The 13,243-nt window shown below is 40.3% G+C and overlaps 1 protein-coding gene across 24 annotated transcripts in view; it reads left to right on the forward strand.

Moving 5' to 3' along the window:
* Dys (Dystrophin) overlaps positions 1-13,243 on the forward strand; it is a 177,817-nt gene that overhangs the window by 137,355 nt on the left and 27,219 nt on the right. For 15 of the 24 annotated variants that reach the window (XM_015182891.2, XM_015182899.2, XM_002138046.4 and 12 more), the window contains one exon: positions 8,274-8,324. The exons of 8 other annotated variants lie outside the window; for them this stretch is intronic. In XM_015182891.2, coding sequence (XP_015038377.2) covers positions 8,274-8,324 — 51 coding nt within the window. Of the gene's footprint in view, positions 1-5,750; positions 6,084-8,273; positions 8,325-13,243 lie in introns of those variants that run through there. One more of the 24 variants, XM_002138048.4, reaches the window with a different exon arrangement.

Below are 13,243 nucleotides of genomic sequence, written 5' to 3' on the forward strand. Positions count from 1 at the left end.
GAGTCGTTGGCCTTTGGAAAATAATGTCACATGTGAAAGTTTCAAGTTTCTCTCTTTTTTTCGAGTTGCAGTTTTTGTTTTCTTCTTTTTTTTTCGTTGTTGGTTTGCTGGCAGGACGTAGGACTCTCTCTCTTATACCTCATGAAATCAATTTAGAATTTTCTGTCCTGCAAAATAGTTTAATAAATCACTCATACGCAGTGTGTGTCCTGTGTGTGTCCTGTGATTTACGAGCCACACTTTTCCCCAAAAAGTTGCTCTCTCACTCTCTCGACACTCGAGAAATTATTATCTATGGAAATTTTTGTGTGATTTAGCAACAGAGATTGCTGCAAGGATTTCGTCCTGCTATGCCAAAAAGTTAATAAAACGATAAATATTTAATGTCTAGCCAAGACTTAAACCACAAAAGAGAGCAACGGGCTGCCTAAAAGTATGCTCGGGTTTTTTTTATTGAAAAAAGATACAGATAAATGCATTTGAGGGATAAGATACAATTGTTGGGGCTGATCGAGGGGCGGAATTGCTACTAATTTGAATGAATTTAATTTCTAGGGGATATATTGAATAGAAACCTTGCTAAAATATGAATAATATATAGATACATAGATGGATAGATGGATAAATGAATAGATAGGTAGATAGTTAGATAGATTCTCTGTTAAGAACATTAAAACAATGAAAAAGTAGTGGAACAAAGATGACAAAGATATGTAGGCTCCCGAAATGAATATAAAAATAAATAAATCAATGGTAAAAAAGTCATTTACTGACATTTTGGCAAAGCAAATCCCTATACATATGTATTCTATCTTTTAGAATACATCTTTTCTGGCAAATGCCAGATAGAATTTTCCAAAAATGCAGGAATTACTTAATTTGAAGAAAGACTGAAAGGCAATGCTGAAAAAGTACGAAATACCAATAGAAAATATTACTTTTATTTTAAAAATAATTCGTTGAAAATATATTCATATTTTTATACCCGATACTCAAAATGAGTATTGGGGTATATTAGATTTGTGGTAAAAGTGGATGTGTGTAACGTCCAGAAGGAATCGTTTCCGACCCCATAAAGTATATATATTCTTGATCAGCATCAATAGCCGAGTCGATTGAGCCATGTCTGTCTGTCCGTCTGTCCGTCCGTCCGTCTGTCCGTCTGTCCGTCCCCTTCAGCGCCTAATGCTCAAAGACTATAAGAGCTAGAGCAACGATGTTTTGGATCCAGACTTCTGTGATATGTCACTGCTCCAAAAATATTTCAAAACTTTTCCCCGCCCACTTCCGCCCCCACAAAGGGCGAAAATCTGTGGCATCCACAATTTCGACGATACGAGAAAACCAAAAACGCAGAATCGTAGAGAATGACCATATCTTATAGACTGCAGAATCTGAACTGGATCGTATTATTATTATAGCCAGCATCAAGAAAACAATTTCATTTTTTCTCGCCCTGTCTCACTCTAACACACACGTAGCATAGGCGGCTTTGCTTAGAGTAAAACATTAGCGCCTAGATCTCAGAGACTATAAAAGCTAGAGAAACCAAATTTGGTATCCACACTCCTAATATATCGGACCGAGACGAGTTTGTTTCAAAATTTCGCCACACCCCCTTCCGCCCCCGCAAAGGATGCAAATCTGGGGATATTCACAAATCTCAGAGACTATTAAAGCTAGAGTAACCAAATTTAGTATCCGCACTCCTGTTAGATCTCACTATAAAACGTATATCTCAAAATTTCGCCCCACCCCCTTCCGCCCCCACAAAGGACGAAAATCTGTTGCATCCACAATATTGCAGATTTGAGAAAACTAAAAACGCAGAATCATAGATAACAACCATATCTATCAGATTGCTGAATCTGGATTAGATCAGATAATTTTTATAGCCAAAAGGAACAAATCAATTTGCATTGGCTACGCAGCGCCCGACGTCACGCTCAGACTGATTTTCTGTCTCTCTCGCACGCACTCTTTGTCGTGTCGTTTAATATTAGCGGCGTCTGCCGGAGGAGAGCCATACTGACTTAGTATCGGGTATAACCGTAGAGTTGCGGTGTCCGCAGCAACTCACAACGTTCCTCCTCGTTTTAAGTAGTATATTTGGCTTTAATTTATAGAAAATCAACATTATTATTTGCTTAATTATTTTGTATCTCAATATACTCATAGATGGTCTGTCTCTAAATTCAAGATTCAAATTTTTGTTTTTATAGAAACATAAACATAAAAAAATATATTTAAGAGTATTCGGGCTCTAAATAAATGCACATTTGACATATTAGATGGTAAAAAAAAAGAAAACAAAAGACAAATATACGACTTAAGCAGTAAATACAGCAATTACTTCCCATAAATGAAATGTTTTTACCACAAAAAATGGTTTTTACATATCTTTCTTTAAGTGGTATGCCACATGGCGCCTTTGTCATTAAATCCTTAAGCATTTGCTGACAAAAAAGTAGAACAAAAGATGAATCCCAGAAGGGCAGGAGCATATCCTAGTACCCTCTATCATCTCTCATCTGTCGTCAATCGCTGGGGAAATCAATTGATTGTCACGCTAAAATTCTTTGGATATGCCACCACTCTGTCCCTCCCATCTGCCACGCCCACAATCAATGTTATAACCGCATATTGCACTCCCTGGCAGTCCCTCCCCTGTTGTTGTTCTATGACGTTTTTTTTTTGTTTGTGCCATTTTCACGTTTATGTGTGTTGCCTTTTACCGCTTTTCCTTGTTGTTCTTTTACCGCTTTTTCAGGCTGTTCTCTTTTTCCACTCTCCTGGGTTTTTTCTCCATTGTTTTTGTTGTTGTTTTGTGTGTCTTTGCAAATATGCCACGAAATGTAACCAATGTATAATTGTCAAACGTGTTCTGTTTTATATTGCCACACAGATACAGTGGCACACGCACACGCACACACACAGATACACAGATACAGATGTGTTTCTATATGAAACGTGTGGCTGGTTGGCCAATTTATTTTCCCTGTCAATATTTCTGTGCTCCTTCTCCTCCTTTTTTGGTTTTTTTTTTTTGTCCTGCGGTAGTCAACTTTTTCCAATTTCACCCTCTTGACCCTTTAGGGTGTGGAGCGGCGGTGTGCATTGCAGGATTTTTGTTTCATAAATATTTGCCATTTTGTGGTGCTGCATGGGGCATGGCTGGGTGGATGGCTATGTGCCACAGCGTGGGGCAAACACAAACAGTTGCTAAATTTCCGCCTAGGGCAACAATTTTGCCATGGAATATTTCTCTAATTGGCTTTGCTTAACATTCAATTGAATGAGAGACAGAGACAGAGTAAGGGAGAGAGAATATATGTACAGCGAAACTGTGGGAAGAAAATTTGGGGGAAAATGAGTAAGAGACAAACAGACATATTGGGGAGTTCTATCATAAAATATCACAAATATATATTTTCATATTTTTGGTCGAGTAATTAATTAAATTTGCATCGCTTAAAATCGAGTTAAAACCATAATTGAAAACAAATAATATACCAAAGATATTTTTTGGTGAAAAACAAGTTTTCCATACAATTTTATTTGCCTAAAAAAGATATTTAAAAAATATTTGACAGAGAATAATCGGATATTGTTATTTTATGCAAAAAATACTTTATGTTTAAAGAAAAATATCATTCAGCTATTGTTTGAAAGTTCTTTATAATTTTTTTGGTATTTTAATACATTTTTTTTAAGTTCAAAGTATTTTTTATGTAATTTTCCTGAAAACTGCATTTGATTTCCCTTCAACAACAGGCACGTTTTTTCATGATTTTTAATGAAAAATATTTTTTTTTATTCTGCCCTCTTTGTTGGAGTGCTTCTGAGGGTCTCTTCTCTTACTAATGGATATCCTTAAGGAGGGTCTCTTCTTATATTTCAAATATTCTTTATTTGTTTCATTTCTCAATTGGTTTTCTTTATCCAGAATTTGAAAACCATTCAAATTTATCATAATTAATAACTGCCAGAGACAACACATGAAAAACCCAAACGAAAATCCAAACCAAAATAAAGACAAAGTGTGGGAGGGCGGGCAGGGGGGGTACAGATATCGGAAGACAAGAGAAAAACAATTAGAAATGGAAGCCAGAGACCAGAGTCCAAAGGAGAATTCAATTTCAATTTACGAAAATTCAGGAAATCCGAAATGCAAAGGCAAAAGACCCAAAAGACAATTTTCCCAGATACCATTTTCCTGGCAGACGACAAATCGCCTTTTTTTTCCGAAGATAAATATGCAGACGAGGGGAAAATAGGGGGGATGCTGCCCTACAAGGTGGTGGCAGACTGGAAAGGAAAATTATGCGACCGAAAATAGATTTTCCTTCGTTTTTTTCCGGCTAGAGACAGACACAGAAACTATTGCTGGAGGTGGAGTGTCGCGTTGGGTGTTAATAAATTTTGCTTTGCCACATCCTTGGCCACCGCTTGACTGCCTGCCTGCCTGCCTGCCTCTTGTGGCAAGTGTAGGCTTAAGACACACGAAAAAAAATAGAAAAAAAATAAAACAAAACTGTGTGTGTTTGCCCGCCTATGATCCACTCGTTTCGGAGGCATTTTTCACACTTTGTCACGTGTGAGGCGCGGCGGCGGCGGGTGCCGGCCAAAAATGGGAAAATTATTTTTGCCAGTTTTGCATTTTTCTTTTTCTGAAGTTTTTTTTGGGTGAAAAAATGCAAGCCACAAGGAAGCACATTTCTTTGTGTGTTTTTCCGCTTTTTGGTTGGATTTAGGAATGAGCGGATTTATTCATTGATATAGTACATATGATAGCACTCATAAATCTTCTACCCAAACCCCTTTTTTGTGCCCCTGATCTGATATTCTCTGACTCACAAAAATCATTCATTAAAGAGGAGCGCAAAAAATGCGTGTAAATTATCAAATAAAAAACACATAAAAACCAGTAAAAACAAACAAAAACGAAACAAAAAATGCGGGAAGAGAGAGGAGGGGAGACACACACGAAAAGCATTTATAAATGGAATCGAAATAAACGCCTAAAAATCGGGCAATAAATAAGCCTTCGTTTTGGGGCAAAACGATTGAAACACTCAAAAGCGGCGCACTCAATTGGTTCGAGAGAGAGTGAATGAGAAGCCACTCAACAGAACAGACAACCACTTAATGAGCAAAGAGAGTGAACACGCATCGAAGCGGGAGAGAGTAAGTGGTGGCGGAAGTGGCGAGAGCGTAAGCTACAGAGAGCGAGGGAGTGAGAGCAAGCATAAACAGTTGCGTTGCTCTAGAGGCTAACATAAACAAAACTCAAAACAAAAAGAGAAGCAAAGCTTTTGGAGATCGACGCTTGGGATACCCTTGAAGATCGGTACATTGGGTCTGATTTAATTGGAAGATTTCGCTTCAACGTTTCATTCAGATATCTTAGTGATTGAGGGTCAAGCCTTTATAGAAAACACACAGAATATATGCATATACTGATCAGAAATATATGTATTCATTCCCTGTTCAGAAAGGCCATTCCTTCCCCTCAAAATCATCATGCCCACCTCTAATGGTACCAAAAGCAACAAGTTCATGCATGCATTCGGCTCGGTTCCGTTCCATAGACAGCGAGGGGGAGCGAGAGAGAGAGAGAGAAAGAAAAGAGCGTGCGAGCGGAGACCAGTTTCGTTTCGCTGTGGAGTGGAGTTTTGAGAGCGCAAAGTGGGGCTCTGCTCCCGCTGCACTGGAAAGCAACCCCAACGTTGGAGCATATAACGCATGCGGCCGGTGCGGTGTTGTTTTTGCCCAGACGTCGCCGCGCAAGGTTGAGCTTTTTTCCGCTGTCTGTCGCGTAGGAGATCGCCGTCCTCCCTCTACCGGCTACCGGCCAGTAAATAGAAACCACTCGAGGATCGATCCTTTGGTAACTGGCTCGAAAAGTGTAAACCAAAACGCAATCCCCCGCCGCCCGCTCGCGGATGAAATATGGAGAAATTGCAAACACAAAAGCGCGAAAATAAATCGTTTTGGGTGTTTTTCAGAGATGTTTTTCTGTTCTCGTGTGTTCGCGTGTTCTTTTTGTGGTAGAAACAAACGAAAGTAACAAGAGTAATAAGGTCGAATTTATTATAATAATTTTTCGTCAACGTCGGCGACAAGGCTTTATGGCGGTGTACCCCTCTGTGGCTGTGCTTGTGTACTTGTGTTGTGTATCTGTGTGATAAATGAAACAAAATACTTTGTAACAGTCACGTTTAAAATTGTGCGCACTCGCTTTTCTTGATTTTCTTTCCATTCGCATTTTAATAGGTCCATATTTTTGCTTTGCTGAACGAAATTTGCACATCTCTTTTTCTTATGAAAACTTAAATCAAATGAACCAAAAAAATAACAAATTCAAGTGAAAAATTCAATACTTAATTTTGGTTTCCCTCATTTGCTGGGAACATGGAAAAAATTGCAAATATGACAACGGCGTTAAGCAGAATTCTGCCAACTCAGGGATTATACAAAAAAAAGACAAAAACCTCAGAAATGTACACCAGAAATACGATATCTTACATATTTATTGGGGGGGAAAACTTAAAAGACAGTGATATAACATTTGGAAACCTAAGGGAACTTTAACTTTAAAGTTTTCTTTATTATATTTGGTATACTTCTGCCTGATTCATCCTGCTGCCACCTGTTGTAAAGGAGCTCCATTTATAAGTCGCACGTTGTACCCATCTCTCTTACTGTCAAATATTTGTGCAGCGATTGTGGATGGAGGATTCCACTTAATTGCCTGCCAAAGAATCCACAGATAAGAGCTGAACCTGAACCACCTTCCACATGGTACACTTGGAGGAAAATCTCATTTGCATCTCACCTTCACATCTTCCACCCACTTTTCGTATCCCACGCTCCACGACTGTCAAAAAGAAGAGAGAGAGAGGGAGAGAGTGAGAGAAATATGGCCAGAAGGAACAGAGAGATGGAAATATGTATGTTGTTTGCCTCCTTTTGCTCCTCTGCCCCCTGGACAAGGTCGTTTATTATTATTTACTTTGCATTTTATTGAATTTTTCTTTGGTGGAGTGAGGGGTAGAAAGAGATTTAGTCGTTGTCCTCCGGTTTATTTGTTAAGGTTGTCTCTTTATTGTCTCCCACCGGCTCTGGCACTCCCTCTCGATCTCCCTCCAGCATCCTTCCCTTTTCAGTTCCACTTTATCTTTGTCATCGTTTCGAGTGTCATTCATTGGTAGCCTTGTTACTCCAACGCCTTGGTTGTCTCCTCTCCTCTCCTCTCCTCTCTTTTCTTCTCTTGTTTCCATATGAGGAATATACACATCTTGGTTTTTGTTTTTCTGTGTTTTTTGCTTAACTTTTTATCTCAACTGGATTTACATTGTCTCGCTGTCTCGCTGTCTCTGTCTGTCCGGCTGTCCTGCTGGTGATTCTGCTGCTCTCCCTCTGCTCATATTTTTGCTCACTGCTCAATTTTGTGGCCTACGGAGAGCTTGATCGGTTTGCTGGGTTGTTTTGTAGCTCAAAGAGAAGGAAGTTTAAGTTTTCTTTGGTGGAAGAGTGTAACTTGCATTTAGTCTACCGTAATGAAGGGTTTGCCAATTATGATCATACGTTGGCTGCCATGGAAATGGAAACAGAGAGCATTGTCTTTGCTTAATTTAAGGACTAGAAAATATCGATCTTCTGTACAATACCTTTAAAAAGTAGTAGTCTGGATGAAGCAAGAGTAATTAGGGCTTGGAAAAAGCCTGATGATTGCTTCCTCTTACCTAATCCATTCTGCTTCCTGCAGGGTATTTCATTGTCGACGCGGAGGTGCCACGGCTATCCCGTGTCTGATTCTGATTCTCGTTATCTCTTTTTCGTATGTGCATTCTGCTGCAGTGCAGTCGCTGCCTCTGCTGCCGCCTCTGCCAACGCTTCGGCTTCTGTTTGTGTCTCCCCTCTCCTCTCTCCCCCCGAAAATGTCATCACTGCCAGCGGCTTAATTAGAACGCATATGACTCAAATGTACAGAACATGCTGTTGTTGGCGCCATCTGTTGCCCCAGTTCAAGGTTGGCTTTCCAAAGGGGAGCCCGCTGTGCCCCCAAATGCGAACTCCAACCATCCGCAACCATCGATGATGTCACAACTCTTTCTTTAAAGCGAAGACAAAGCCGCACAAAAATAACCATAAATATTTTATGAATTTCTTTCATTTTTATTTTCATTTTCTAAGTTTTTCCTTTTTTATAATTTAATTTTCTAAGCTTTTCTGTTTTTTTCTCTTTTTTCTTATAATTTTTTTTGCAGAGAAAATCTGTTTCAGTTGTATCTGAAATTCTAATTTCCAACACGCTCAAAGTATGTTTTCCTATTTTTTCTTTTTTTCTATTCTTCCACTCATTTCTTCCTTGAGAGCCACCCCATTAACCTTTCAACCCTTTAAATAAACAATCTCATCCAATAATATCCATCAAGAGACATTCCCATATGCCACATAGAACATCATTTTGTATGACACATATTTATCGTAAGAAAACGAATGATAATTCTGTGATAGAGGATACGGATACGGATTGATCTTGTTGCTATTTAATTGCTGTTTTTTATGGATTGTTGAGAAGCTATGTGTGTGTGTTGACAGGCCTCTAAAAATTAATGACCAATAAAAAACGCAGCAGCAACAGCAGCAACAAAATTTATTTAATGAATTGCTTGTCTGTGGGGATTTTTGAACTGGAACCCCCATTTCCCCCCCTCTCCAGCAGAGATCTAAAGTGTCTGTTTTTTGACCCAATTGAATGGGTTGACTGACGAGCGATAAGAGCAAGAGAGAGAGAGAGAAAGAGAGAGAGAGAGAGAGTACTTTTCAATCTCTCTATAATTCTCAATTGAAGTCGAAAATTGGGGCCAACGAAAAATGTTAATTGTTGTACAGAAAATATTGTGATTTCCAATAAAAAACATTTAAGAATAGAGTAATTAAAGATTTAAGGGAATTATCTTACAGAAAATATAAAGCAGCTGACAGCTGGGTGACCTGTAGTGTGGAAGATCTCTAAAGAGGAAAGATATATCTGTCTCAAAGGAACCTTCTACAGGGAATATTTCCCATCCAAGAATCCCTCTCTAAGGGGCACATTCTCGAATCATAAAACCCTCAAAAACTGCCATATTTTGAGTAAAAGATCCCCTCATTTACGGCCACATTCTTCCCAGAAATATGTCCCCCATAAATCCCTCAATAAATACACGACTTTTCCTTCTACAGAATTCCCTCCGTTAACCGTTTTGACCTTGCATTTTTGTGTTTATTATTTATATAACTCTTGATAATGCCATTCCCACACAAAGATCGTCTTTCAAATAATAAAAATAATCATACTCATCATCATATTTCATAAATATTTTCGTTTAATCGAGCGCTTGCTTTCCCATACCCATAGCCACTCCCCCCGCCGCGCCCCAGTGCCCCACAGCCCATGTTCTCCCCTTGCATTTGCTCGAATATTCATTTATTCACTCATTTGGATTGGCGGGGCCTTTTTAACCCGAAAATATTCGTACTCTTCACGTACTCTAAACGCCATTTAAAACATCATGCATCGGCTATCGTATGGCATTTTACATGTGCATATACTTATGGCAACACATGTAGTCTTTTTCAGATATATGTTCTGTCTTTCTCTCTGTCTTTCTGTCTTTCTGTCTGTTATTCTGTGTGTAAAACTCTGTGTAAACAGACACCAGCCAGCAACGAATGATACCCCCCATGTGCTGCTGTTCTGTGAATTTCGTGGACTTTGGGTTCCACAATTACTGGAGAGGGTGCTTGCTGTTGCTGTTCTGTACATCTGGAGAAGAGAAGAGAGCTTTCCAAAAAGCAGCAGAATAAACAGCAGAGCAGAATCGAAACAGAAAAGTGTACACTTTTCGTCGCAGCTGTTGCATTATGACATTTCATCAGAGAACGGGGACTGAAAGATACTTTGTGGCATGTAGGATAGGATTTGGAGGGTATGTTAGAGGGGATTACTTTAGAGGGTACGTCACTATTTCCATTAGAACTTTTACAGTCATCGAAATCCTTTAAAAGTATTTTTCTACGTGATTATTCCGGGATTATTGGTCTTTATTCTCCAAAAAGTATAATATTTCCATTAACAGATCTTAAGTCTGGCCTAAACTGTATAACATAAGAAGCCTTATTTTCGTATAAATCTCCTTTGGGGAATTTATTTAAATTAAAGGCTTATTTGTCATGATTATTTATGGCCATGGGAGAGGTATCCCTAGTGCAGTCTTGGAGCTCTGGAGAATCTCCAGGAATGCCTTCCATAATTTCCCAATGCTTCAACTTCTCTCTTTCTCTCACTTTGTCCAAATTTGGCCAAAAGTAATCTATCCACAAATGCAGAAATTACTCCAGGCTCCAGTCTCCAGTCTCCCAGTCTCCAAGTCCCCTGCCTTATATGCTGAGGTCCACCAGATTCTGTTGTGGCTGCGTGGCATGTGTTGTCTACCGCCCCCCCTCTACCCACTCGACTGCTGTTGCATGCAACACTTGATTACGGGGCTTCGTCTTCGTCTTCGTCTTGCTGCTGCTGCTGCTAAAAGCTGAAAATTGTTTATGCTAATTGTATTTAATTTATGCATGCGTAGAGGTTTTCCCCCCGCCCATCACCACCCCTCCTCCCGCCTGTTATCTATGAGTGTGTGCAAATGTATCTGCCAGATACAGGAAGAAATGCACTGCAGTGACAGCAGCAACAACAACATGTTGCTGTTGTTTTAGTTTCGCCTTCCCCCCCCAGATACATATGTATTTATTAGCACTCGGGAAAATTACTGAGGGATGGGAGGGGAGGAGGCGGAGGCGGAGGCGGGGAAAGAACAAATATTATTTTGGCACAATTAACGCTGGTATGCCTCCAACTCCCCACAAGAACAACACCGCCAAAGCCACAAGATTGAGGGATTCGAAGGGAGGAGAGCGGGAAGTGATTTTGGAAGCTTTAAAGAATTCAAAACTAAAGCAAAAATCACTGAAAATCTATCCCAAGAACCAGAAACCTTAAAAATGTTACACCAAATTTCAGACACCTCCTTTTTTCAGTTCACAAACTTTGGGAGTTCCTGAAGGGGTTTGCCTGAAATCCTGCCGAATTCAATGGCAAAGCAATGAAAGAACCACCGAAATCACATACTTAAGGAGGTCCAAAGATGTAGACATTCTCTGCCACATGGCCACGCAGTTGAGGCTCCAAAAGAGGCTAAGAACACCCTAAAGCTAGCGAAAATCTAACCTTAATCCACTTGAAAGACACCCGAAAAAGGTTCTTAAAAAAAGCCCTAAATTCACCACAAATTAATAGGAATCTGTCAATTCATTGTCCCTTTATTGGATACCAACAAATCTTAAATGAACTAAAGTCTAAAGAATATTCGATGACTTCTAAGAGGCATTACAAAAGGTAGATCTGTTGGAATTTGTTAAAATTCAAGAACATATTTCATATGTCATAGGCTTTCTTGAAGTGTTAGAGCATTAGATATATACTTAACCAATTCTTCAACTAGTCTCTCTCTGATTCCTAAACAAAATCTCCTTGATTTCCATGGAATACCCTAACTCCCTCCCCCCACAACCGGCTCTGACACTCAATCGCCTGTGACTTCGCCTTCCTTTCTGGCCAAAAGCAACACGCTATGCCTTCTTTGGCTTTGGCTTTGGCTTCGGCTTTGGTTTGGCCAAAATGTCAAGCCACGACGAGGCTTAATCCTGATGCAGTCAGACTCTCAAGAGTTGCGTCTCGAGCGTCTCGAGAGTCTCGGGTGTCTATTTCGGCCAATTAATATGCAGTTAATGGTGTTAACTGTTTGACGTGCTTATTTATAGGCCCGCAGATGCCACAACGTAGCAAATGGCAGCAGACGGAGGAGGCAAGCGGGCAACTCAATTCGATTCGATTCGATTCGAAGCCGTTCCGAGGAGAGTCGCCAAATAAATGGCACTCGTTGCAGACTGACTCTCAGACGCGCGCGCCAGGCGCCAGTGCACACATTTTGCATGTCAAGTGGCAGTGGCAGTGGCAGGGGGGGAGCGGGAAAAGTATCTGCCGGATTGCATAAGGAAAAAAGTCCATGTGTCAGGGCGAAAATGTATGTGGCTTTCTGGCTTAAGGGTAGGGGCATGAAGTACGTTTTAGGAGTGGCCCAACTATGCCCAGTATCTTGTATCTGTATCTGTATCTGCAGTTTTGTCAAGGGAATGTGCATAAACTGTATCTGTAAGCACGTGTATCTGTTGGCAGGCATTCCCGAAGATTGACAGGCATAAATATGTCTCGAAGAAGTATCCCAGAAATGTATCTACTGCTGCATGAATCCATAGAAAAGTATCTAGTGCTAATGCTTTTGCACAGCTTGAAGAAAAGTATCTACTGCTGCTGGTAAAAGTATCTACTGCTGTTGCTACTCCCAAAAGTATCTACATCTGCTGTGAAATATTTATGAAAGTATCTGCTGCTGCTGCTGCTGCTGCTGCTGCATGAATCAATGAACAGCTGGCATTTTGGGCTGTGCAAAAGTATCTCTGTATCTGCAATTTCAGGTGTGTGGCCAGCCATACGGACGGGCAGGCAGCAGCAGCCTTTGTCTCTCGTCTCTCAAGTATTTACAGATTGGAAACGAAACGAAACAATTCCGTTTATTGCTCAAGACTCTGGTGCCCCCCCCCCCCCCCCCCCCCTTTCCCCAATTGGTGGCATACAACACGTACACGCTCTGTAGATACGTTTTTTAGCGCTTCCTCACGCACCAGCCACCGCTTGGACTATCAATATGTGAGGCTCTGCCGTTGGATGGGATGTCAATTCGGTTTCAATCAATTAAAAAATTGTTGCACTAATTGTAGAGCCACAGAATGTATCTGTATCTGTATCTGTATATGGTGCTGTTTTAATTGAACAATTATTGCAGTTTGCAGTCAATTAAACGTAGGCCTTCTATGAAGTCAGTTGTTGCCTCAATCCTCATCCAGTTTCCAGATTCATTCACATTTTATGCAAATCACTCAAGCAAACACTCAAGCCTGCCCCCCGAAGGGCCAACGAGTCAAGTATTCATAATGCCACGAATCCGAATGCCTCGAGTGCCTCAGATTCCGAATGCTCTAATGAGCTTCAAATGTTGACAACTCAATTGAGCAGAAAATACTCGTACACGAAGCAGGAGATGGAGGCGGGGCCATCCATGAGATACTTTTTATCATTAATCAA

The sequence above is a fragment of the Drosophila pseudoobscura genome, chromosome 2 (assembly GCF_009870125.1).
Source record: "Drosophila pseudoobscura strain MV-25-SWS-2005 chromosome 2, UCI_Dpse_MV25, whole genome shotgun sequence".
Lineage (NCBI taxonomy): Eukaryota > Metazoa > Arthropoda > Insecta > Diptera > Drosophilidae > Drosophila > Drosophila pseudoobscura.